At 35.5% G+C, this 24,463-nt stretch overlaps 1 protein-coding gene across 3 annotated transcripts in view; it reads right to left on the minus strand.

Moving 5' to 3' along the window:
* Positions 1-1,072: 1,072 nt before the first annotated feature.
* The window catches only part of LOC123540446 (RCC1-like G exchanging factor-like protein), a 68,724-nt gene continuing 45,333 nt past the window's right edge, over positions 1,073-24,463 (minus strand). For all 3 annotated transcript variants that reach the window (XM_045325482.2, XM_045325483.2, XM_053526918.1), the window contains 7 exons: positions 10,030-10,096; positions 8,444-8,495; positions 7,016-7,100; positions 6,363-6,632; positions 3,747-3,920; positions 3,199-3,284; positions 1,073-2,568 (listed from right to left, as the gene is read on the minus strand). In XM_045325482.2, the coding sequence (XP_045181417.2) occupies positions 2,491-2,568; positions 3,199-3,284; positions 3,747-3,920; positions 6,363-6,632; positions 7,016-7,100; positions 8,444-8,495; positions 10,030-10,096 (812 nt within the window). In that variant the 3' untranslated portion in view covers positions 1,073-2,490. The remainder of the gene's footprint in view (positions 2,569-3,198; positions 3,285-3,746; positions 3,921-6,362; positions 6,633-7,015; positions 7,101-8,443; positions 8,496-10,029; positions 10,097-24,463) is intronic.

A 24,463-nucleotide genomic window follows, 5' to 3' on the forward strand; every position in this document is an offset into this window, starting at 1 on the left:
AGATATGCTCCGGACAATTTTTTTAAAGAAAATATGATAAAGGGGAATAACTCAAAAAATAGGCAAGGTAGAGTTATTTTTCTTGCACACTGCATTTCCTTCCAATGTGTTCTATCAGTGTATGAAGTTTGAAGAAATTCCCTCCAGTACTTTTGGAGTTATGCTCCGGACAAAATGTTTTAAGAAAATAAGATAAAGGGGAATAACTAAAACAAGAGGGCCAAGATGGCCCTAGGTCGCTCACCTAAGAAACACTCCATAACAGTGTAAAACATGTTTGACCTAGTGATTTCATGGAAACAAATATTCTGACCAATTTTCATTAAGATTGGACCAAAAAATTGGTCTCTTGTGATAAAACAAGCATTTTCTTAGACATGACCTAGGTTTTGACCCTAGATGACCCATGTTCAAACTCGACCTAGATTTTATCAAGGCAATCATTCTGACCAAAATTCATGAAGATCAACTGAAAAATACAGCCTCTATCACATACAGAAGTTTTTTCTTTGATTTGACCAAGTGACCTAGTTTTTGACCTCAGATGACCCATATTCAAATTCGACCTAGATATTCATTAAGGCAATCAACCTGACCAAATTTCATAAAAATCAATTAAAAAAAAACAGTACTCTATCGCATACACAAGATTTTTCTTTAATTTGACCTAGTGACCTAGTTTTTGACCTTAGATAACCCATATTCAAAATTGACCTAGATTTCATCAAGGCAATCATTCTGACCAAATTTCATGAAGATCAATTGAAAAATACATCCTCTATTGCATACACAATGTTTTTCTTCGATTTGACCTAGTGACCTAGTTTTTTACCCCAGATGACCCATTTTCGAACTCGGCCTAGATTTCATCAAGGTAATCATTCTGGCTAAATTTCATGAAGATCAGTTGAAAAATACAGCCTCTATTGCATACACAAGGTTTTTCTTTGATTTGACCTAGTGACCTAGTTTTTGACCCAGATGACCCATTTTCGAACTTGGTCTAAATTTCATCAAGGTAATCATCTGACCAAATTCATGAAGATCAATTGAAAAATACCGCCTGTATCGCATACACAAGGTTTTTCTTTGATTTGACCTAGTGACCTAGTTTTTGACCCGAGATGATCCATTTTCGAACTCGGCCTAAATTTTATCAAGGCAATCATTCTGACCAAAATTCATGAAGATCAATTGAAAAATACAGCCTCTATCGCATACACAAAGTTTTTCTTTGATTTGACCTAGTGACCTAGTTTTTGACCCAAGATGACCCATTTTCGAATTCGGCCTAGATTTCATAAAGGTTATCATTCTGACCAATATTAATGAAGAAGAATTGAAAAATACAGCCTCTATCGCATACACAAGGTTTTTCTTTGATTTGACCTAGTGACCTAGTTTTTGACCCGAGATGACCCATTTTCGAACTCCGCTTAGATTTCATCAAGGTTATCATTCTGACCAATATTCATGAAGATTAATTGAAAAATACCGCCTCTATCGCATACACAAGGTTTTTCTTTGATTTGACCTAGTGACCTAGTTTTTGACCCGAGATGACCCATTTTCGAACTCGGCCTAGATTTCATCAAAGTTATCATTCTGACCAATATTCATGAAGATTAAATGAAAAATACAGCCTCTATCGCATACACAAGGTTTTTCTTTGATTTGACCTAGTGACCTAGTTTTTGACCCGAGATGACCCATTTTCGAACTCGGCCTAGATTTCATCAAGGTTATCATTCTGACCAATATTCATGAAGATTAATTGAAAAATACAGCCTCTATCGCATACACAAGCTAAATGTTGACAGACGACAGACGACAGACGACAGACGACAGACGACGGACGACAGACGCCGGACATCGAGCGATCAGAAAAACTCACCTGAGCATTGCTCAGGTGAGCTAAAAATAGGCAAGGTAGAGTTATTGTTCTTGCACACTGCACTTCCTCCCAATGTGTTCTATCAGTGTATGAAGTTTGAAGAAAATCCCTCCAGTACTTTTGGAGTTATGCTCCGGACAAAGATCGTTGCGGACACACGGACGGACGGACGCACGCACGGACGGAGAGCATTTCTAATATCCCCTTCGCCTTTGGCGGGGGGATAATCAAATCAAATAAAGTTTAATGGGAGGGGTTCTGTCCACTAACTAAAAATTCAGGGGGAGTAGTTTTGTAAGGTCATTTTCCTACAGAAGGACAACTTCCTCATTTGAAAGAACTCTGCATCCCATTATGGGTTTTGAACCCACTGCCGTGAGAGGCTGGTAATTATCCAAAGTCTGTGAGTCTGTGACCTTAACCACTCAGCCACAAAGGTCTCTATTCAACATAAAATCACGGTCAGTACCAGTTATAGGAAATAAGTCCACTTGTATAAATTCATCATTTACTTATTGGCATGACACCGCTGTGGAGATTTCATTCTTCCATTTAAAAATATATATTTATGCATGATTCCTTCAAAAGATTTTCCATCAAGAAAACGATCTACATAGTGCCACAGTATGGTCCACTCCACATTCCACCATGTGTGTAAATGCTGGCATGGCAACCTGATGTGTACAAAAAAAGAAAACTTAATTTGTGGATTTGGGAACTTTTGTTTGTTTGTTTGTTTTTGGGTTTAACGCTGTTTTTCAACAGTAATTCAGTCATGCAACGGTGGACAGTTTACCTAATCAGTGTTCCTGGATTCTTTACCAGTACAAATCTGTTCTCCGCAAGTAACTGCCAACTTCCTCAAATGAATTATCAGAGGTGGAGGACGAATTATTTCAGACATAATGTCTTTTAACAAATCATCACATAAAACATACAACCGCCCGAGAATCTAACTCGCGACCCCGTGATCCATAGACCAAAACTCTCCCTACTGAGCAAAGCCAGCGGGCTGAATTTGGAAACTGCATTAACTTACAAATCTATATTACTTTTTAATTTTTATATTTCCATATACATGTACGATACAAAGTATTCTTTGCATAAACAATGCTTCAATTTTGATACAAATTTCAAGAAGAACACATTGTTAAGTCATTAACGAATGGAAGTATAAGCAAGATCCATAGAAAACATCAGCAAGATCCATAGAAAACAACAGAAACTGCCAACACTCATTAAAGGTCCACTACCCTAACATTGTCTGGGAGCAAAAACTTATACCAGTGTAAGTATGTACAAACCTTCAGTGGGAAGTATTGCACATCTGTCTTGTGTATTCCTAGGCAGCCATATTTTCCTTTTCCCCATGTGTACAAGTCCCCTACATCTGTGACATAAAGGATATCATTTATATTTCTTAACTAAGATTATTTTAATAGATATCTTCACTACTTTGAATTAGCATACATAGACAATAAAATATGCTTGAACTATTTATCTTATACTGAAACTTAGTTCATAAGCTTATTTACAGTTGCCTTCGGTAACACATATGGGCGACTCCTCAAGAAGTCAGTCAGTAATGTTATCTGGAGGATAATGCAAGAGAAAGAAGACATTCCCAATTCCAAAAGCTTCACTGGTTCTTTTGCTTGCCAGGTGTAAAGCACCAGTACACAGACCTCTTATCTCTACTTTAGTATTATTTAGATAGAGGAGGAGGGTGCTTGAACTCACGACCCACTCGTTCTTTAGTGGAATATTGAGCTTCTAAAGTTGTGCAATATTTTCGCTGCAGAACTTGTGCGTATTTCCTGATACAAAGCTAGTAACTTATAAATATTCTTACCTGTGACTGCAGCTAAGTGACTCATTCCACAGCTTATATCTACAACTTTCACACTGGGTTGTAGCTCATTACAGCCAAATAGTGGTGGAGGTAATAAACTGGGAATTTTCAGCATGTTTGTTTTGGGTCCTTTTCCTAGTACACCATATCCCCATACATAAACTTGGCCTTTGTCTGAAAAAGGAAAATCTTCCATCTAACCTTCTAAATGGTGAAGTAAATTGGACAATCAGATTTGTAAGGGGAGGTGGCTTGTTTTATTCATTATTTAACAACGTGCTGCCTGACCTTGAGGCTATCAGATATGGTGTGACTCTTACAAGCAAACAGGAGGGTCATTGATGACCCTGGATCGCTCACCTGAGCAATATCAGCTACATATTTCAAATGTCAAATTGATGCTAAAATATTAAGAAAGTAGGTCAGTAGGTCACATTCATGGTCACTGAAAGTTAGTTTTACAAGATGAGTGTGCACAACTGTATATGTAATCCAAATTTCAAGGCTGTAGGTCAACGTTAAAGTCAAGTGACCCCTAATTACTTGGGGTCATCAGGTGATTATAATTACACAGTCTAGGAAATAAGATCAGAAAATTTTGAAGTACTTTTTCCTATATAACTCATATAACAAGTGACCCCCTGGGTGGGGTCTCTTTTCACCCAAAGGGCATAATTTGAACAATCTTGTTAGAGAACCACTAAGCAATGCTATATACCAATTATCAAAGGCCTAGGCCTTGAACTTTCAGACAAGAAGTTTTTTCCTACATAAGTCTATGTAAAACTTGGGACACCCAGGGTGGGGCCTCTTTTCACTCCTGGATAATAATTTGGTTTCAGGCAAGAAGATTTTTAAAGATTTTTTTCTATATAAGTCTAAACTTGGGACCCCAGGGTGGGGCCTCTTTTCATCCAAGGGGCATACTTTGAACAATCTTGGTAGCGGACCACCAGGCAATACTACATACCAAATATCAAAGGCCTAGGTCTTGTGGTTTAAGACAAGAAGATTTTAAAAAAATTTTCCTATATCAGTCTTACGTAAAATTTGGGACCCCTAGGGTGGGGCCTCTTTTCACCCCAGGGGCATAATTTGAACAACCTTGGTAGAGGACCACTAGATGATGTTACATACCAAATATCAAAGCCCTAGGCCCTGTTGGTTTTGACTAGAAGATTTTCAAAGTTTTCCCTATATACATGTAAGTCTTTGTAAACCATGTGACCCCCCTCCCCCCCCCCCAGGTCAGGGCCATATATATTTGACCCTAGGCGGATAATTTGAACAACCTTGGTAGAAGACCACTATATGGTGCTACATGCCAAATATTAAAGCCCCCTGTAGTTTTGGTAAAGAAGATTTTTAAAGTTTTTTCATTCGGTTGCCATGGGAACCAGAGTTCTGTATGGAATTCAATTCTTTGAACAATTTTTAAAGAAGACCATCCAAGGAATATCCCTGTGAAGTTTCATCAAAATTGGCCAGGTGGATTAGGAGGAGATGTTGTTTAAAGGAAAGTGTGGACGGATGGATGCCGGACAGTGAACGATCACAATAGCTCACCCTGAGCCTTTTGCTCAGGAGAGCTAAAAATAGGAAACGAAACCAAATTTAAAAAGAATGTATACTGTGAAATCATTAATATTTGTGGGGAACTATTTTTTGTGGATTTCGTTGTTGAGTGAATCCATGAAATTTAATCCCAATGAACAAGTAAAATTCTCATTCATTTCATGTTCAAAAGTTGATATCCACAAATTCATATCCTCTCGAAATTGCTGTTTTGACCCAAATCACAAACTTTCATGCCCATAAAATTAAATGATTTTAAAGTATGAAAAAATAAAAATTTCTTCTCTCTTCTCAATTCAATGGTATTGCAAAAGTAAGATTCATTTTCATTTTGTTCCCAACAGTATGTATGGTGTTTTTCAATATTTTGTCGGGTAATTAGACTTTATGCATAGATTACTCCCTGAAAGGGGGCCAAATGGTATCTATTTACTGACAATATAATCTCTCAAATATGTAAAGTTGGAAAGCATTTGGCTTAGTAGTTTTAAAGAAACCTACTTACATGCAAACTTTTTGTGATGCATTTTTGGACATCGACAGAAGGGTGACAACAAAAGCTCATTTAAAAAAAAAAAAAACAAAAAAAAAAACCCATGTAGTTGAGCTTATAAATATAGATTTCTTAAAGATCTCTTACATCATTCTCATCATTCAGTGCTTTTGCATAAGCCTGCTTTTTTTTTTAATTGAATTTTCCGTAACTTGAGGCAACTAAAACTTGCAGACATACTGACTTAATCTAAATGAACTGCACCACCAGAAAACCAACATAGTGCATTTGCGACCAGCATGGATCCAGACCAGCCTGCACATCCATGCAGTCTGGTCAGAATCCACGCTGTGCACTTTCAAAGCCTATTGCAATTACAGAAACCATTAGCGAACAGCATAGATCCTGACCAGACTGCGCGGATGCGCAGGTTGGTCTGGATCCATGCTGGACGCAAACGCACTATGTTGGTTTTCTCATGGCATGGCTCTTATTTTCAATATGTTTGCAACAAGTAAAAAATCTATAAATTTCATTATCATACAAACCATTCAGTAACATGCACACAGATCCTCCAGTTGCCACTTTCTGTATTTTCCCACAATTTATAATAGGTAAATGTTTTGGAACACTAACTTGTGTTTCATCTGTAACCATTGACAACTGACTGTATTCAGAATTTCCCCATCCAAAAACCTCCCCTGTATCTGACACAGCTAGTACACAGTCTGCTCTGGAGGCAATGTCAACTATCTTTACACCTTCTATGTCACCTTTCAGTTGCTGTGGAATACCTACTGATTCAAATGTTTGTAGACCTAAAAAGTACATGTATATTAAAATCACTTTAACAGATGTTATCTGTAAGCCAATAATTAATATTCCATAGAAACACTCAGGTAATATGGTAATCCAGGGAACATGGGTCAAGTTAGAAAAATAAATGAAAACTAACTAAATATGTTTTTTTTTAAAGAAAGAATCTACTACTGAATGACTGACAATGTATCTGGATAGCATTTGGAAAGATGCATATCTATTAAAAGTAGAAGGATTCTAGTTTTGTGCCTTCTGTTTGATCTAGAACTCCATTTAAAGAGAGATAATTCAAAGGAAGAACATTTAAAGGGAGAGAATTTAAATACAGCATTTTAATTCAGTGACCATAACAACAAGCTTGCAGTATTTTATGATACTTTACCTGTCTGTCCGTCTGCACCTAATCCACATGAATACACCTGACCATCTTCTGTCAGAAACAGTGTATGATCCTGCCCACATACAACCTGAATAGCAATTATTAACACACTTTTACTTAGGACCACTTGATACTGTATACCTGTTTGCTTGTTCTTAACAAATTTTGGCTCTTTCAGGGGTCAATACGGAACCTATGACTGGATCTGACAAATTCATCATGGAATCCAAGATCTATTGATGTTAAAGATATTTTGCAAGTTTGTATCAAATAAATGAAGTCTCTATATGGCTGCAAAAGCTTAATAGCAAATTTTGGCCCTTTAAAGGGACATAACACTGGAGCCCATGAGGGGATCTGGCCACTTTTCGAAAGGGACTGAGATATTATGCCAATACAAGTTGTGTGCAAGTTTATTTAAAATTGATTGCAAAATATGGTTTCTATCATGTTAACAAGAAATTACAGACAGAAGATGAGGGACGAAGGGCAATCACAAAAGTTGACCTTGTCACTATCTGACAGGTGAGCTAAATATTGAAAGTACATCAAAACTTCAACCAAAGTGTGGATGCGGAAGGAAGCTGATGTCGACGCGGGAGCAAGTAGGATAGCTCTCCACATACTTCGAATAGTCAAGCTAAAAACATCATTATTTCATACACAGTGAGTACCTAGGTAGAAACCAACAGAATTTCAGGCACAGTGAGTACCTAGGTAGAAACCAACAGAATTTCAGGCGCAGTGAGTTAAGTACCTAAGTAGAAACCAACAGAATTTCTGGCACAGTGAGTATCTAGGTAGAAACCAATACAATTTCAGGCCGGTGAGTACCTAGTTAGAAACCAACTGAATTTCAGGCACAGTGAGTACCTAGGTAGAAACCAACAGAATTTCAGGCACAGTGAGTACCTAGCTAGAAACCAACTGAATTTCAGGCACAGTGAGTACCTAGGTAGAAACCAACAGAATTTCAGGCACAGTGAGTACCTAGGTAGAAATCAACAGTATTTCAGGCACAGTGAGTACCTAGGTAGAAACCAACAGAATTTCAGGCACAGTGAGTACCTAGCTAGAAACCAACAGAATTTCAGGCACAGTGAGTACCTAGGTAGAAACCAACAGAATTTCAGGCACAGTGAGTACCTAGCTAGAAACCAACTAAATTTCAGGCACAGTAACCTGGGAAGAAACAATATCTCAGGCTCAGGAGAGTACCTGGGTAGAAACCAACTACTTTTAATTAGCTTGCTATGACTTTTTGATCTCAAACTTCAAGATATACTGTTCAAGTGGTTGGAAGACAGCAACACCCACATCACAAACTTGAGCATTGCACTATGTCTCTGCAGAGATACTGCATAATACAATTAAGGTAATCCAAGTCATGTAAAATAATCCTTCATTTGCAAAACAAATACATTCACTTACCTTGCTGACGTTTTCTGGAATTCCTTCAACTCTCTTTATATTTGACACCTTTCTATTAATAAAGAAGAAATATAATGTAATAGCATAATAAATACAAAATTCTGTAATGAATTTGTATAATTGTAAAGTTTACAGTGAAACTGCTGAATTTTGTTAGCAATAAATTCAATGGTTTAGGCTAACACTGCTTTTTTTAGGACATGAATTCATTGATAAGGATTTCAACGTTTCAAGACAAATACAAATTTAATTTGTCCCATTTGTTAAAGTGAAAGAACACATAAAATTTTACCTAAAAGTCTTCTAAAAGGTGGTTAATCAGATTTCAGTCAACTGATGGATTTGTTCAAAACGTAACCAGCTGATCATTTACACTTACATTGTGTTCACCAAGTTCTAAAAAAAACCTAGATTTTCAACGGAAGTATTTCTAAATTTGATTTTGCTATTCTGGTTATCCAACTAAAATAGCATTATTTTAGCACAAGTGTTTAATTTAAGCATTATTTTAGCACAAGTGTTTAATTTAAGCATTATTTTAGCACAAGTATAATTATATAAAATTATATAAACTATGCCTATGGAATACTACAAAATATGCACTACTGTATTAAAGTTGTCAAAAATTTGCATTTGCAAGTATTTATTTTGCCAAAACTCATTATCAATACAAGCTTATAAAATTATTATAACCTCCCTTTGTGTATCTTGGTTGCAGACAGATTTATAAAAGATGTCATGCTGTTTTAAAACATGACTTTTGTTTCAGGTAGCTTACATATCGCAATAATGAAAAGTTACAAATTACATTGCAATCAAAAGAAATGATCCACTTTATTAAAGGGAGGTAATTACAAAATGTAATAAAAAGTAAAAAAAAAAATGTATATTTCGAATAAGGATCTTACTCATGCAATGGGTCTTTTTCTTCATTAAAAAAACTCTAAGAGAAAATATGAAACTTGAAAAATGTCACAAAATGTTGCTCAAGTGTGATTGACCACCTTTAACCTTCTAAATATCTATAATGGACTGGTCTGTCAGACCATGATCCGACTGCACGAATGTGCAAGCTGATCTTGGTCTACAGTAGTCGCAAAGGCAGAATCACTTGCCACTAGCAGGCTAAAGGTTAAAGAAAATTTCTGAAATGGTACATATTTAAAAAAAAATATTGGTGCTAGAATTATTGACAAAGTATCTATCATGTGAGATGTGATAATGAACAATTTTGAAGTGTGAAGTTTATCCATGATAGGGTAATAAATGAGGACACCATGCTGACTAGGATATCTTTAATATACAGTACTAGTGTGTGGTCAAGTTGATAATTTTTATGCTAAAAAGGCCCAAACAATTTCTTTACCAAAAGAACCGAAACAAGTTCTTTACCAAAAAGACCAAATTGTAAGACCAAACCAATTTCTTTAACAAAAGGATCAAAACAATCTCTTTACCAAAAGGACCAAAACAATTTCTGCACCAAAAGGACCAAAACAATTTCTGCACCAAAAAGACGAAATCAGTCCAAAAAAGCTGAAATTGCAGGATGATATCATGTCTACAATTGGCAATAAAAGACTTACTGAAAACTTTCGCCTTCTATTGATGGTCTGCCACACTGTCCATAGGCATTATTTCCTTGTGAAAACACTGAAACAGATGTAACACAAAATGTACAATCTAGATATTTGCTGCAATATTTTGGCAATTATTTTAACCCTTACTCTGAATTTCTAAACCGGACTGATCCATCATTCAATCAGGGCAGTACCACTTATTATTTAAAGGGGTGTTCATTGAAAATTTACTGACTGAACAGTGAACAGTGCAGACCATGATCAGCCTACATGGATGTGCAGGCTGATTTTGGTCTGCACTTCGGTTGCAAAGGCAGCATCACTTACTGCCAGCAGGCTTAAGGTTAATACTGGGTAATTCATTTGAAAGTCATATTTCTTATATTTGGTCTTAAAAGAGAAGCCTGTAAAACTTTACAAACTATTACTATACATCGCAATGAATGCTGTAATATGATTGGATCAAAACTCAATAAAATAGTTCAACAAAATGAGCTACTGGCTCATTATTTCTTCCAAAATGACTTTTAACTCCTGAGATATGAACTACTGACCACTTATTCAGCTGAATCCAGATTTATCTTGGAAATGAGTCAATAGTCTGCCAGTGCTGAACAACCTAAAACGTTCTCCCTATTATTGTTTTACTGCTTTCAAATGTAATAAAACAACTACCTACCTTTAAAGTGATCTATGGATAAATTATCCGGCCTCGGAAAAAGACTATTGACCCTCATCAAAACTATTAACCTCGACTCCATCTCGGTCAATAATTATCTGATGATGATCAATACTAGTCATTTTCCTTGGCTGAATCATTTTAAGCACTGACCACGTAAAAGGTAAATATTTGTACATCATTTCTCCTTAAATAAATTACTGGTCCATTGTTTTTGCTATTAAACAGTCTATAGTTCAACATATTAACTTTGCTGGGCTAAAGTCAAAATCTGAAGATAAGAAATCTGTAAAAATGTATTCATGATGATTGTAATGTCATCGAAAAACTTGAAAGTGAACAGACAAAACCATTGGCTCTCTGTCACAAGGATTTTTACATGATTTCATCAGTGACCTAGTTTATGATCCCATACGACTCTGTTTCAAACCAGAAAACTCTGACTTTTTTGACCCACAGATTACCCAGTTTTGAAAGTTAAACCTAGAATTTACACATTCCTATGGAATATCATATAGATCAAGTAAAAATAGATCAAGTAAAAATGTGACATCTAGAGTGCCACCAATATTTTTTTATCATTTCACATAGCTTTAACTCCAGACCCCAGTCTTTCAGCATTGACCTAGATTTCATAGCGACAAACATTCTGACCTTAAAGTGTAATAAGGTAGGAAATGCAACCTCTTTCTTGTTAACATCTGACCCAGTTATATAGTGTTTGACTGAAGATGACCCGATTTCAAACTTGACCTAAATATCATTAAGGCAAACATTCGGACTAGGTTTCAATAACCTTTACCCTGCTAAATTTCTAAAACGGACTCAGGTCTACTTCCAATTTGGGCAGTACCTCTTATTCATTCAAAGGAGAGTTCACTGAAAATTTATTGACTGAAGAGCGAACAGTGCAGACCAAGATTTGCCTGCACAAATGTGCAACCAGCAGGCTAAAGGTTAAGACCAGGTAGAAAATGTGACCTCTAGCGTGTTAAAAAGTATTTTGTATAATTATATTTCATTAGACTTGGATTCCTACAGTGTTAACAGTAAAATTAGTAAAAACTGTTAACAACAGACAATGCAGGTGATCAAAAAAGCTCACCTTGAGAATTCAATACTCAAAAGAGCTGAAGAGAGCAACAATTTACCTCAGAACTTCAAGTTTTATCCTAATTTCTATCTGAAGTATGGATTTCTGGAAGAGATTTTGTGCACAAGGTTTTAACCTTTACCCTGCTAAATTTCTATAATGGACTGATCCATCACTCAATTCGGGCAATACCATTTATCATTCGAAGGGATGTTCACTGAAAATTTACTGACTGAAAAGCGAACAGTGCAAACCATGATTTAGCCTGCATGGACATACAGGCTGATCTTGGTCTGCACTTATTGCAAAGGCATAATTACTTGCTGACAGCATACTAAATGTTAAACTAAACAATTATACATTCTGTCCAAAAACCTTCATTAAGACTTGTAATTCTGAGTGCATCTTTCCTCAAAGTTCTTAAAGGGGTATACAGGTAGAACAGTGAATGAAAAATTTCAGTTCTTTTTATTCACAGTAGAAACAATTATCATAATTATACAGTTTCATATTTTATTGGCATGCTTAATTATAGAAGATATTTTTTTTATTCTTGCTCTGATAACATTGGGCTGCAATGTTAATGATATATCGCTAACCTGACCTTAGTAACACATGCCAGGTTAGGAAAACACTCGAAAACAGCTATAGTAAAATATAATATTCCACTTCTCTTTATTTTAACCTTACCTATACATACCAAAAACAAGGTGAGATCATTAGTCTAAGAGTGGGATAGTCAAATTCCCAAACGGAATATGTGTTTTTGTGACTTCATATGTAGTCATATAGCTGCCATCATACAGCAAGATTTACTTCAAGAAACAGCCTATTTCTATTCCTGTTCATATCAAATTATGGATCTATTTCTTTAAATAGGCCAATGCTATATAATCTAAAGGACAGAACGCAAAGTACTTATGTACTTCAAAATGTAGAGAGTAATTTCTCTTTCATATATTTCTAAAACCAAAACCAAATGAGGAAACAGGAATCAAAAAAATCGGAAAAAATGATGATTCAATATTAATTAGTACTTTATTTCCTTTATATTTCCTTCAATTTCACATCAACAACTCTATGCTCTGTTATTTTGTCAAGCAAGACCAATTCCAAGTAAGTTCTAAAACATGTTACTTACTTTTATTGTTATCTGTAATGAGTAAAATGGTTTCGTTAAAGGCACTGACCTCCAGATTTGGGCAAAAAATGATCTTTCTTTGAACTTGAAGTCTGTTCATATTATGAACATTATAGTATCAGTTTTTGTTTCTAAACTAACTTAAAAATGCCAAATCAATGCTTTTCAATAATCAACTGATGTAAAAATTAGTAAAAACAGTTAATTCTCATGTATTTCCATAACATATAGTTTGTCAGTTATTAAGTTTCAAAGTTTCAAACTTCCTGATTCCAGATTCCTAAAAATTTTCTCTTCTTCTTTTTTTTTGGTGTCCAATGGCATGATCTGGTGGCCAGTACCTACAGTCTAACCTGTCTTAAGCAGCCAGCCAAGGGAAGCAGACAATTTGGCCGCTAAAGCCAGGTGACCGCTGACCGGAGGTGCAGCCAGTATATGTATTTTCCTAAAAATTTTCTCTTCTTCTTTTTTTTTGGTGTCCAATGGCATGATCTGGTGGCCAGTACCTACAAATGTATAACTTAGCAACAAGAGATCAGAAATGACATCATAGAGCTTGTTTCTTTAACAGATCTGGACACACATTCATAAAGCTTCTTAGTTCAATCTAAACTTCAGAAACAATTTCTTAACAAATTTATACATCAATTTCTTTGGTTTCAATACATTTTCTAATAAAGTATCATGATAATCTATAAATACTGGCCCTGCATATCTAATAGTGTGTTTGCTTAGGGCCGTATTTTGGGTCCCGTGTGACTGGAAAAAAGATTAAAGATTTAACAGTGAAATATACCAATCTGTTCTGTACCCCTTGTTTAAAGTTCTTACACTCTCTGCTTTTATGACAGATTTCTCTAAAATTCTGCTGGAGAAGGTACCGGTACAGCCTTTTAGCACCTTAGCATGATATCTCATTTTTATCAGGACGTGACCCCTAATTCATTCATGGTTTGTTTTTACGACGTTAGGCCAGATGTTGCCTGAAAATTACTCAGTCTTAATTCTGCGACTGGACCGAGTTAAGATGTCATCAAAATGGCAGCCATTTTTTAAAATCAGGTCTATCACCACCGTCAAATGACTGATCGTAGTTGTTTTTTTTTGAAAGCGAGCTTCTTTTATAGGTTACATCATACACATACATAGTTATTTCGCATTATGGTATTTTGGAAAAAAAAACATTACTTATTCACTATTCATTAAAGATATATTATGCCCAAATATCATATTTTAATATATGAATAATTACTGCATGTTATCTACTGAATAATGAAATAAACGTGTTTGTTGGAATGAACTGTAGTGTGTAGATTTAAAATACGACACACTAATAGATGTGTAAGTAAACATAGTATGAATATGTAACGCCACTTAATATCTGGAAGTTACATTTGGAACAAATGGTTAATAATTAAATAAAATAAAATAATAATAATAAAAGTCACATTTAATTGTGACTGCAGCATACACATTTAGTAGAGAGTTATTCCTCTTTCATATATTTCTAAAACCAAAACCAAATGAGGAAACAGGAAACAAAAAATCAGAAAATATGATGATTCAATATCAATTAGTACTTTATTTCCTTTCTATTTCCTTCAATTTCAGTTCAACAAGTCTATGCAGCTAGTATTTTGTCATTAACAGCCAAAGATCTATTCCAAGTAATTTCTAAAACATGTTACTTACTAATATTGTTATTTGTAATGAGTAAAATTGTTTCGTTAAAGGCACTTTGGCTAAAAATGATCTTTCTTTGAACCTGAAGTTTATTCATATTATGAGCATTGTAGTATCAGTTTGTGTTTCTAAACTATCTTAAAAATGCCCAAACAAGAAAAACAAAAGATGCAAGAGTTGGGAATAGAACAGGAACTGCTGTGACAATAAAATCTTTCCCATTGTCACAGAGGAATATGTATTTATATTATAATAATTGTCAAAAAAGATCTTTATAAGTAATGCATTTACCTCAAGTAGGGAATTACAAATGCTTTTCAAAAATCAATTGATGTAAAAATTAGTAAAAACAATTAATTCTCATTGTATTTCCATGTACTATAGTTTGTCAGTAATTAAGTTTCAAAAGTTCCAACATTAATTTCCTGATACTTTAACCTTTTTTGGTGTCCCATGGCATGATCTGGTAGCCAGTACCTATAACCTAGCAACAATAGATCAGAACTAACAGAACTATTTGTTGTACAATGGTAAAAAGATTAAAGATAAAATTTTACAGTGAAATATACCTGAATTTGTTCTGTATTGTTTAAAGATCTTAGAGATTTTCCCCGTCTGAATTCTGTGACTGTACCAAGTTATGACATCATCAAAATGGCAGTCATTTTTTAAAATCAATTCTATCATCACCCTCAAATGACTGATTGCAGTTGCTTTTTTGTTGTTTTTTTTTGAAAGTATTAAAAGTGAGTTTTTTTTGTATGTTACATCATACACATACATAATTATCTTGCATTATGTTATTTTGGAAAAAAGGAATGTTACTTATTCACATATTATTAAAGATACAGTATGCCAAAATTTCATATTTGAATATATGAATAACTACATGTTATCTATGGAATAATGCAATAAACATCTTTGTGGGAATGAATGGGAGTGTGTAGATTTAAAATACGACATACTAATAGATATGTAACTAAACATAGTATGAATATGTTACACCACTTAATATCTGGAAGTTACTTTTGGAGTAAATGGTTGTTACTATATAGACATAATAAAAGTCACATTTTATTGTGACTGCAGCATACACATTTAGTAGAGTTATTCCTCTTTCACATATTCTTAAAACCAAAACCAAATGAGGAAACAGGAATCAAAAAATCAGGAAAAAAGATGATTCAGTATCAAATAGCTCTTAATTTCCTTTATATTTCCATTCAATTTTAATTCAACAAGTCTATGCAGCTAGTATTTTGTCATTGACAGCCAAAGAAGTATTCCAAGTAAGTTCTAAAACATGTTACTTACTTTTACTGTTATTTGTTGTGAGTAAAATGGTTTTGTTAAAGGCAAATATCTCCAGGCAAAGATTTTGGCTAGAAATGATTTTTCTTTAAATTTGAAGTTTGTTCATATTATGAACATTATGAGTTTTTGTTTCTAAACTAGCTTAAAAATGCCAAATCAAGTAAAACAAGAGGGTCATGATGACTCTGAGTAAAATGAGTTACATGTTTCAAATGGCAAACTGATGCTTAACTAGTAGAAAGTAGGTCAGTAGGTCACATTCATGGTCACTGAAAGTCAGTTTTAAGATTGGTATGCAAAACTGTACATGTCACCCAAATTTCAAGGTTGTATCTTAAAAAAACAAGAAAGTAGGTCAGCAGGTTAAGGTCACAGTAAGGTGACCTGTAATCACATGGGTACATCAGGTAAATATAATTAAACAGTCTAGGAAATATGATCTGATAATTTTTTAAGTATTTTTTCCTATATAACTCATTTAACAAGTGACCCCCAGGGCGGGGCCTCTTTTCCCCCAGGGGCATTATTTGAACAATCTTGTTAGAGGTCCACTAGGCAATGCTACATACCAAATATCAAAGGCCTAGGCCTTGAACTTTCAGACAAGAAGATTTTTTTCTTTTTCCCTATATAAGTCTATGTTAAACTTGGGACCCCCAGGGCAGGGCCTCTTTTCACCCTAGGGTAATAATTTGAACACTTTTGGTAGAGGACCAAAAGGCAATGCAACACACCAAATATCAAAAGTCTAGGTCTTGCAGTTTCAGATGAGAAGATTTTTAAAGATTTCTCTTATATGTCTATGTAAAACTTAGGAACCCCGAGATGGGGCCTCTTTTCACCCCAGGGGCACAATTTGAACAATCTTTATAGAGGACTACAAGGCAATGCCACAAACAAAATATCAAAGGCCTAGGTCTTGTAGTTTCAGACAAGAAGATTTTTAAAGTTTTTTTCCTATATAAGTCTATGTAAAAACTTGAGGCCCCCAGGGCAGGGCCTCTTTTCACTCCAAGGTAATATTTTGAACAATTATGGTAGAGGTCCACAAGGCAATGCTACATACCAAATATCAAAGGCCTAGGTCTTGTGGTTTTAGACAAGAAGATTTTTAAAAACAATTTCCAGTATAAGTCTTTGTAAAACTTGGGACCCCCAGGGCGGAGCCTCTTTTCCTCCCAGGGGCACAATTTGAACATTCGTTATAGAGGACCATTAGATGATGTCACACGCCAAATATCAAGGCTCTATGCCTTACAGTTTTGGCAAAGAGGATTTTTGAAGTTTTTCCTTTCGGTTGCCATGGCAACCAGAGCCTTTACAACAATATATTAGAAAAGTAAGTAAAAGTAGAAATTTCTTACCATGGAAGACATAAATAATGTTTCAAACCAATCTCATTAGAAGCTGCTAGGTATATTCATTTACATAAAAGATAAAGGGAGGTAATTTGTCATAAATTCAGGCAATATGTATCTTCACTGATTGTCCAAGTCCATCTGATGGCATAAATGAAATTTCGGATCAGTATCTTCATTAGTTACAGAGATATACCCATCTGAATAAAGGGAGGTAATTTGACATCAGTCCATAGTTATCTACCCTGATTGTCTGAGTCCAGCTAATGACAATAATGAAATTTCAAATGAGTCCTATAAGTACTTACTGATAAAAATTCATTTTGATTAAAATCAGGGGAGGTAATCATATATAAAGTATCTCCAGAACCTATGACTGGATCCGACAGATTCATAATGGAATCTAAAATTCATTGTTGTTGAAGATATTTTGCAAGTTTGCATCAAATCAAACCATAAACGCAGTCTCTATATGACTGCACAAGCCAAAAATAGCAAATTTTGGCCCTTTAAGGGGCAATAACTCTGGAACTCATGATGGCATCGGGCCAGTTTTCGAAAGGAACCGGGATATTATGCCAATACAAGTTGTGTGCAAGTTTGATTAAAGTTGACTGCAAAATGTTGTCTCTATCGTGTTCACAAGCAAAAAATAGCAAATTTTGGCCCTTTAAGGGGCCATAACTCTGGAACACATGATGGGATCTAGCCAGTTTTCAAAAGTAACTGAGATATTATGCCCATACAAATTGAGTGCAGGTTTGATTAAAATCAAATACAAAATGTGGTCGCTATCGTGTTCACAAGGAAATTGTGGACAGACGGACGATGGACGAAGGGTGATCACAAAAGCTCACCCTATCACTACGTGACAGGTGAGCTAAAAATAAAGGGAGGTAATTGGTCATAAATTCAGTCAATATGTACCTTCACTGATTGTCCAAGTCCATGTGATGGCATAAATGAATTTTCAGATCAGTATCTTCATTAGTTATGAAGATATAGCCATTTTAATTTGAAATAAAGGGAGGTAATTTGATATAAATCAGTCCATAGTTATCTACCCTGATTGTCTCAGTCCAACTAATGACAATAACAAAATTTCAAATGAGTCCTATATACTTACTGATATAAATCCATTTCGATTAAAATCAGGGGAGGTAATCAGATATAAAATAACCCCAGAACCTATGATTGGATCTGACAGATTCATCATGGAATCCAAGATTTATTGTTGTTGACAATATTTTGCAAGTTTGTTTCATATCAAACCATAAATAAAGTCTCTATATGGCTGCAAAAGCAAAAATAGCAAATTTTGGGCCTTTAAGGGGCCATAACTCTGGAAACCATGATGAGATTTGGCCAGTTTTCGAAAGGAACCGAGATATTTTGCCAATACAAGTTGTGTGCAAGTTTGATAAAAGTTGATTGCAAAATGTTGTCTCTATCGTGTTCACAAGCAAACAATGGGATCTGGCCAGTTTTAGAAAGGAACGGACATATTATGCCAATACAACTTGTGTGCAAGTTTTATTAAAGTTGATTGCAAAATGTGGTCTCCATCGTGTTCACAAGCCAAAAATGGCATAATTTGGCCCTTTAAGGGGCCATAACTCTGGAACCCATGATGGGATCTGGCCAGTTTTCGAAAGGAACCGAGATATTATGCCCATACAAGTTCAGTGCAAGTTTGATTAAAATCAAATACAAAATGTGGTCTCTTTCGTGTTCAAAAGGAAATTGTGGACAGTCGGACGGACGGACAAACGGACGACGGATGAAGGGTGATCACAAAAGCTCACCCTGTCACGTGACAGGTGAGCTAAAAAGATGCCCAAGTTTGGAATCGAACCTGGACCAACATAACAATAAAAACTTTATTTCTGTTTTTACCAATACACCACAAAGGAATATGTATTAAACAATTGTTAAATATAGATTTTTATAATTAAGGCAGTTACCTTAAGTAAAGCATTATAAATGCTTTTCAATAATCAACAGATGTAAAAATTTGTAACAAGAGGGTCATGATGACCCTGAATCGCTCACCTGAGTAATATGAGCCACATGTTTCAAATGGCAAACTGACGCTAAAATATTAGAAAGTAGGTCAGTAAGTCACATTCATGGTCACTGAAAGAGTTTTAAGATTGATGTGCAAAACTGTACATGTCATCCAAATTTCAATGCTGTATCTTAAACAAGATGGCCACGAAGGCCCTGTAGCGCTCACCTGACCTATTGACCTAAAGATCATCAAGATTAACATTCTGTCCAAGTTTCATTAAGAAATGGTCATAAATGTGGCCTCTAAAGTGTTAACTAGCTATTCTTTTGATTTGACCCTGTGTCCTAGTTTTTGATTTGACATAACCCAGATTCTAACTTGACCTAAAGATCATCAAGTTTAACATTCTGACTAAGTTTCATGAAGATACAGTGATAAATGTGACCTCTAGAGTGTTAACAAGCTTTTCCTTTTATTTGACCTAGTGACCTAGTTTTTGACCCCACCTGACCCAGATTTAAACCTGACCTAAAGATCATCAAGATTAACATCCTGACCAAGTTTCATTAAGATATGGTCATAAATGTGGCCTCTAAAGTGTTAACTAGCTTTTCCTTTGATTTGACCCGGTGAGCTAGTTTTTGACCCGACATGACCCAGATTCGAATCTGACCTAAAGATCATCAAGTTTAACATTCTGACTAAGTTTCATGAAGATACAGTCATAAATGTGGCCTCTAGAGTGTTAACAAGCTTTTTCTTTGATTTGACCTAGTGACCTAGTTTTGACCCCATCTGACCCAGATTTAAACTTGACATATAGATCATCAAGATTAAGATTTTGAATAAGTTTCATTAAGATATGGTCATAAATGTGGCCTCTACAGTGTAAACTAGCTTTTCATTTGATTTGACCAGGTGACCTAGTTTTTGATCCAACATGACCCAGATTCAAGCTGGTCCTTAAGATCATCAATATCAACATTCTAACCAAGTTTCATGAAGATACAGTTATAAATGCGGCCTCTACAGTGTTAACAAGCTTTTCATTTGATTTGACCTTGTGACCTAGTTTTTGACCCCAGATTACCCAATATCGAACTCGTCCAAGACTTTATTGAGGATAACGCTCTGACCAAGTTTCATTAAGATTGGGCCAAAATTGTGACCTCTCAGAGTGTTAACAAGCTTTTCCTTTGATTTGACCTGGTGATCTAGTTTTTGATCCCAGATGATCCAATATCAAACATGTCCAAGATTTTATTAAGGGTAACATTTTGACCAGGTTTCATTAAGATTGGGCCAAAAATGTGACCTCTAGAGTGTTTACAAGCTTTTCCTTTGATTTGACCTGGTGACCTAATTTTTGACCCCAGATGACCCGATATCAAACTCGTCCAAGATTTTATTGAGAGTAACATTCTGACCAAGTTTTATTAAGATTGGGCTAAAATTGTGACCTCTAGAGTGTTAAGCTTTTCCTTTGATTTGACCTGTTGACCTAGTTTTTGACCCCAGATGACCCAATATCAAACTCATCCAAGATTTTATTGAGGGTAACATTCTGACCAAGTTTCATTAAGATTGGGCAAAAAATGTGACCTCTAGAGTGTTAACAGTCAAATTGTTGACGACAGACGACGGACGGACGGACGGATGACGACGGATGACGGACACAGGGCAATCACAAAAAGCTAAAAACAAGAAAGTAGGTCAGTAGGTCAAGGTCACAGTCAAGTGATCCCTAATCACTTGGGTCATCAGGTTACTATGATTAAACAGTCTAGGAAATATGACCTGATAATTTTTTAAGTATTTTTTCCTATATAACTTATAATTATAACAAGTGACCCCAAGGGGCATAATTTGAACAAACTTGTTAGAGATCCACCAGGTAATGTTACACACCAAATATCAAATGCCTAGGCCTTGAACTTTCAGACAAGAAGATCTTTAATTTTTTCCAATATAAGTCTATGTTAAACTTTGGTACCCCCAGGGCAGGGCCTGTTTTCACCCTAGGGACATAATTTGAACAATTTTGGTAGAGAAACACTAGGAAAGGCAACATACTTAATATCAAAAGCCTAAGCCTTGCAATTTCAGGCAAGAAGATTTTTTATTTTTTTTCCCATATAAGTCTACTTAAAACATGAGACCCCCCTGGGCAGGACCTCTTTTCATCCCAGGGGCATAATTTGAACAATTTTGGTAGAGGACCACAAGGCAATGCTACATACAAAATATCAAAGGCCTAGGTCATGTGGTTTTAGACAAGAAATTTTTAAAGTTTTTTACTATATAAATCTATGTAAAACTTGTGACTCCCGGGGCAGGGCCTCTTTTCACCCAAAATATCAAAGGCCTAGGTCTTGTGGTTTCAGACAAGAAGATTTTAAAAGTGTTTTTCCTATATAAGACAATGTAAAACTTGGGACCCCCAGGACGGGGCCTCTTTTCACCCCAAGGGCATAATTTGAACAATCTTTAGATGATGTCACATGCTAAATATCAAGGCTCTACACCTTGTGGTTTTTCAAAATATTCTCTATATAAGTCTATGTAACCATGTGACCCCCAGAGCGGGGCCATATTTGACCCTAGGGGGGTATTTTGAACAATCTTGGTAGAGGACCACTAGATGATGCTACATACCAAATATCAAAGCCCTATGACCTGCGGTTTTGGACAAGAAGATTTTTTAAGTTTTTCCTTTCAGTTGCCATGGCAACCAGAGTTCTGTATGGAATTCAATTCTTTGAACAATTTTGAAAGGGGACCAGCCAAGGATCATTCCTATGAAGTTTGGTGTAATTCTGCCCAGTGGTTTTTAAGAAGATTTTTTTTAGAAATTGTGGACGGACGACGGACGACGGACACCGCACCACGCATGACCGACACTGAGCGGTCACATAAAAACAATTAATTCTCATGTATTTCCATAACATATAGTTTGTCAATAATAAAGTTTCAAATTTCCTGATTTCTAAAAATTTTCTCTTTTCATGCCCCGCCATCTACTGATGCATATAGTAATTGTTCTGTCTGTTTGTCCGTCCATCTGTATGAGGTTAACCAAATGGGACTGTTTAGTCTAACATCAATACCCCTAACTAGAATGACTTGATACTAATGCAGATGTAACATGTGACCATTCTTCATCTTCAGATATCACTTGACATCAGTTTGACCTTGACCTCGTTTTGGACTTAGGTTGCTTTGTATCGACAAGGATGCCAGCGTTCATTGAACGCAGCTCCTTGTTTTATTTATTTATTTTTATTTTTTTGTGTCCCATGACATGACCTGGTGGCCAGTACCTTTAGCCTAGCAACAATAGATCAGAACTGACTCCATATAGCTACTTGTGTCTTTTACAGATCCTCACCTACATTCATGAAGCTTCTTAGTTTAATCTCCACTTCAGAAACAATTTTTTACCAAATTCATACATCAATTTCTTTGGTTTCAATATATTTTCTAATAAAGTATCATAATAATTTTTAAATACTGGCCTTGCATATCTAATAGTGTGTTTGCTTATGGCCGTATTTTTGGTCCCGTGCAACTGGGAAAGAAATTAAAGATTAACAGTGAAATATACCAATCTGTTCAGTATTGTTTAAAGTTCTTAACAATTTTCGTCAGTCTGAATTCTGCCACTGGGCACAGTTATGACGTCATCTAAATGACGGCCATTTTTAAAATCAATTCTATCATCACCTTAGACATGCTATCTTGTGCGCACATCATCTTATCTCAACATCTTACCTGTTGCGCATGACATCTTATCTCTCAAGCATATGTCATCTTATATCATACACACAACATCTTTTCTTGAGCGTATAACATCATGTCTCATGAGCACAACATCTTATTTCAAGCTTATAACATCTCTCAGGTGCACAAAATCTTATCTCTCTTATAAGATGTGGAGCCCACAGCATAACACCTGGAGCACATGAGATAAGATATCGTGCACATGAGATAAGATTTTGTACACTAGAGATAAGTTGTGGAGCGCACAAGATAAGATTTGTGCACTTGAGATAAGATGTTGTGCACTCAGGTTAAGATGTTGTGCACTCAATATAAGATGTAGTGCACGTGAGATGATTTAATCTTATAAAAAGATAAATGCATGTCCTAAACATACTGCTGTAATTCTCCACTCAATCTTAAGCAAATGTGAATCAAATATAGAATCCTATTGATATCAAATGATAATAATTAATCTTGCACAAATGAAAACAGTATCAATTTAATGAATTTAATCACTTAAAACTAAAAACGTCAATTAAGACATAGATTAGTCCAGTCACAGCACTTGGACTGGTGACGCGTCTTTCTGTGACCTTCAGACACTGTCTTGACAGTTTGGTATATGTTCCTGTTAATCTTTAATCCAATCACACAGGAGTCATGTTTTACATAAACTATTATCATTATTAATATGTCATTTAAAAGTATTCAAGTTAAGCAAGTGAATACTGTTCCTGGGGTCTGAAGCAAGTGTAGTGTTCCTCCAGTCTGAAGTTGTACCTTGAAACATTTCATTCAATTCTTTGTACATGAACTTTTGTTTTATGGGTGTGTGTCAAACTTGTAAAGAGAGAAAACTGTTTCAGTAACCTTAAATTTTTTAAACATATTGATAAATTCTGACACTTAAAACATAAACATCCTCAACAATTGTGAACCCAAACAATTCTACTTGCGAAACAATTAAGCAAATGCAAAGTAAACTGCTTGATATCTTATCTATATATTGCAAGATGAGGTTTTATAAATTTAAAGTCAGACCTAATATGTTTCCTTGTTTAATGGAGTAAGTTAAATGTCATTGATCTAAAGTATTTGAGCCGCGCCATAAGAAAACCAACATAGTGAGTTTGCGACCAGCATAGATCCAGACCAGCCTGCACATCCGCGCAGTCTGGTCTGGATCCATGCTATTCGCTAACAGTTTGTGTAATTGCAATAGGCTTTGAAAGCGAACAGCATGGATCCTGACCAGACTGCGCGGATGGGCAGGCTGGTCTGGGTCCATGCTGGTCGCAAAGCCACTATGTTGGTTATCTCATGGCGTGGCTCATTTATGAGTTTAAATACTGCCTAAGTTATTAAAAGAACCCGTCTCACACAGGTATAGTCTTATAGT

Source organism: Mercenaria mercenaria, chromosome 16 (genome assembly GCF_021730395.1).
Source record: "Mercenaria mercenaria strain notata chromosome 16, MADL_Memer_1, whole genome shotgun sequence".
Classification (NCBI taxonomy): domain Eukaryota; kingdom Metazoa; phylum Mollusca; class Bivalvia; order Venerida; family Veneridae; genus Mercenaria; species Mercenaria mercenaria.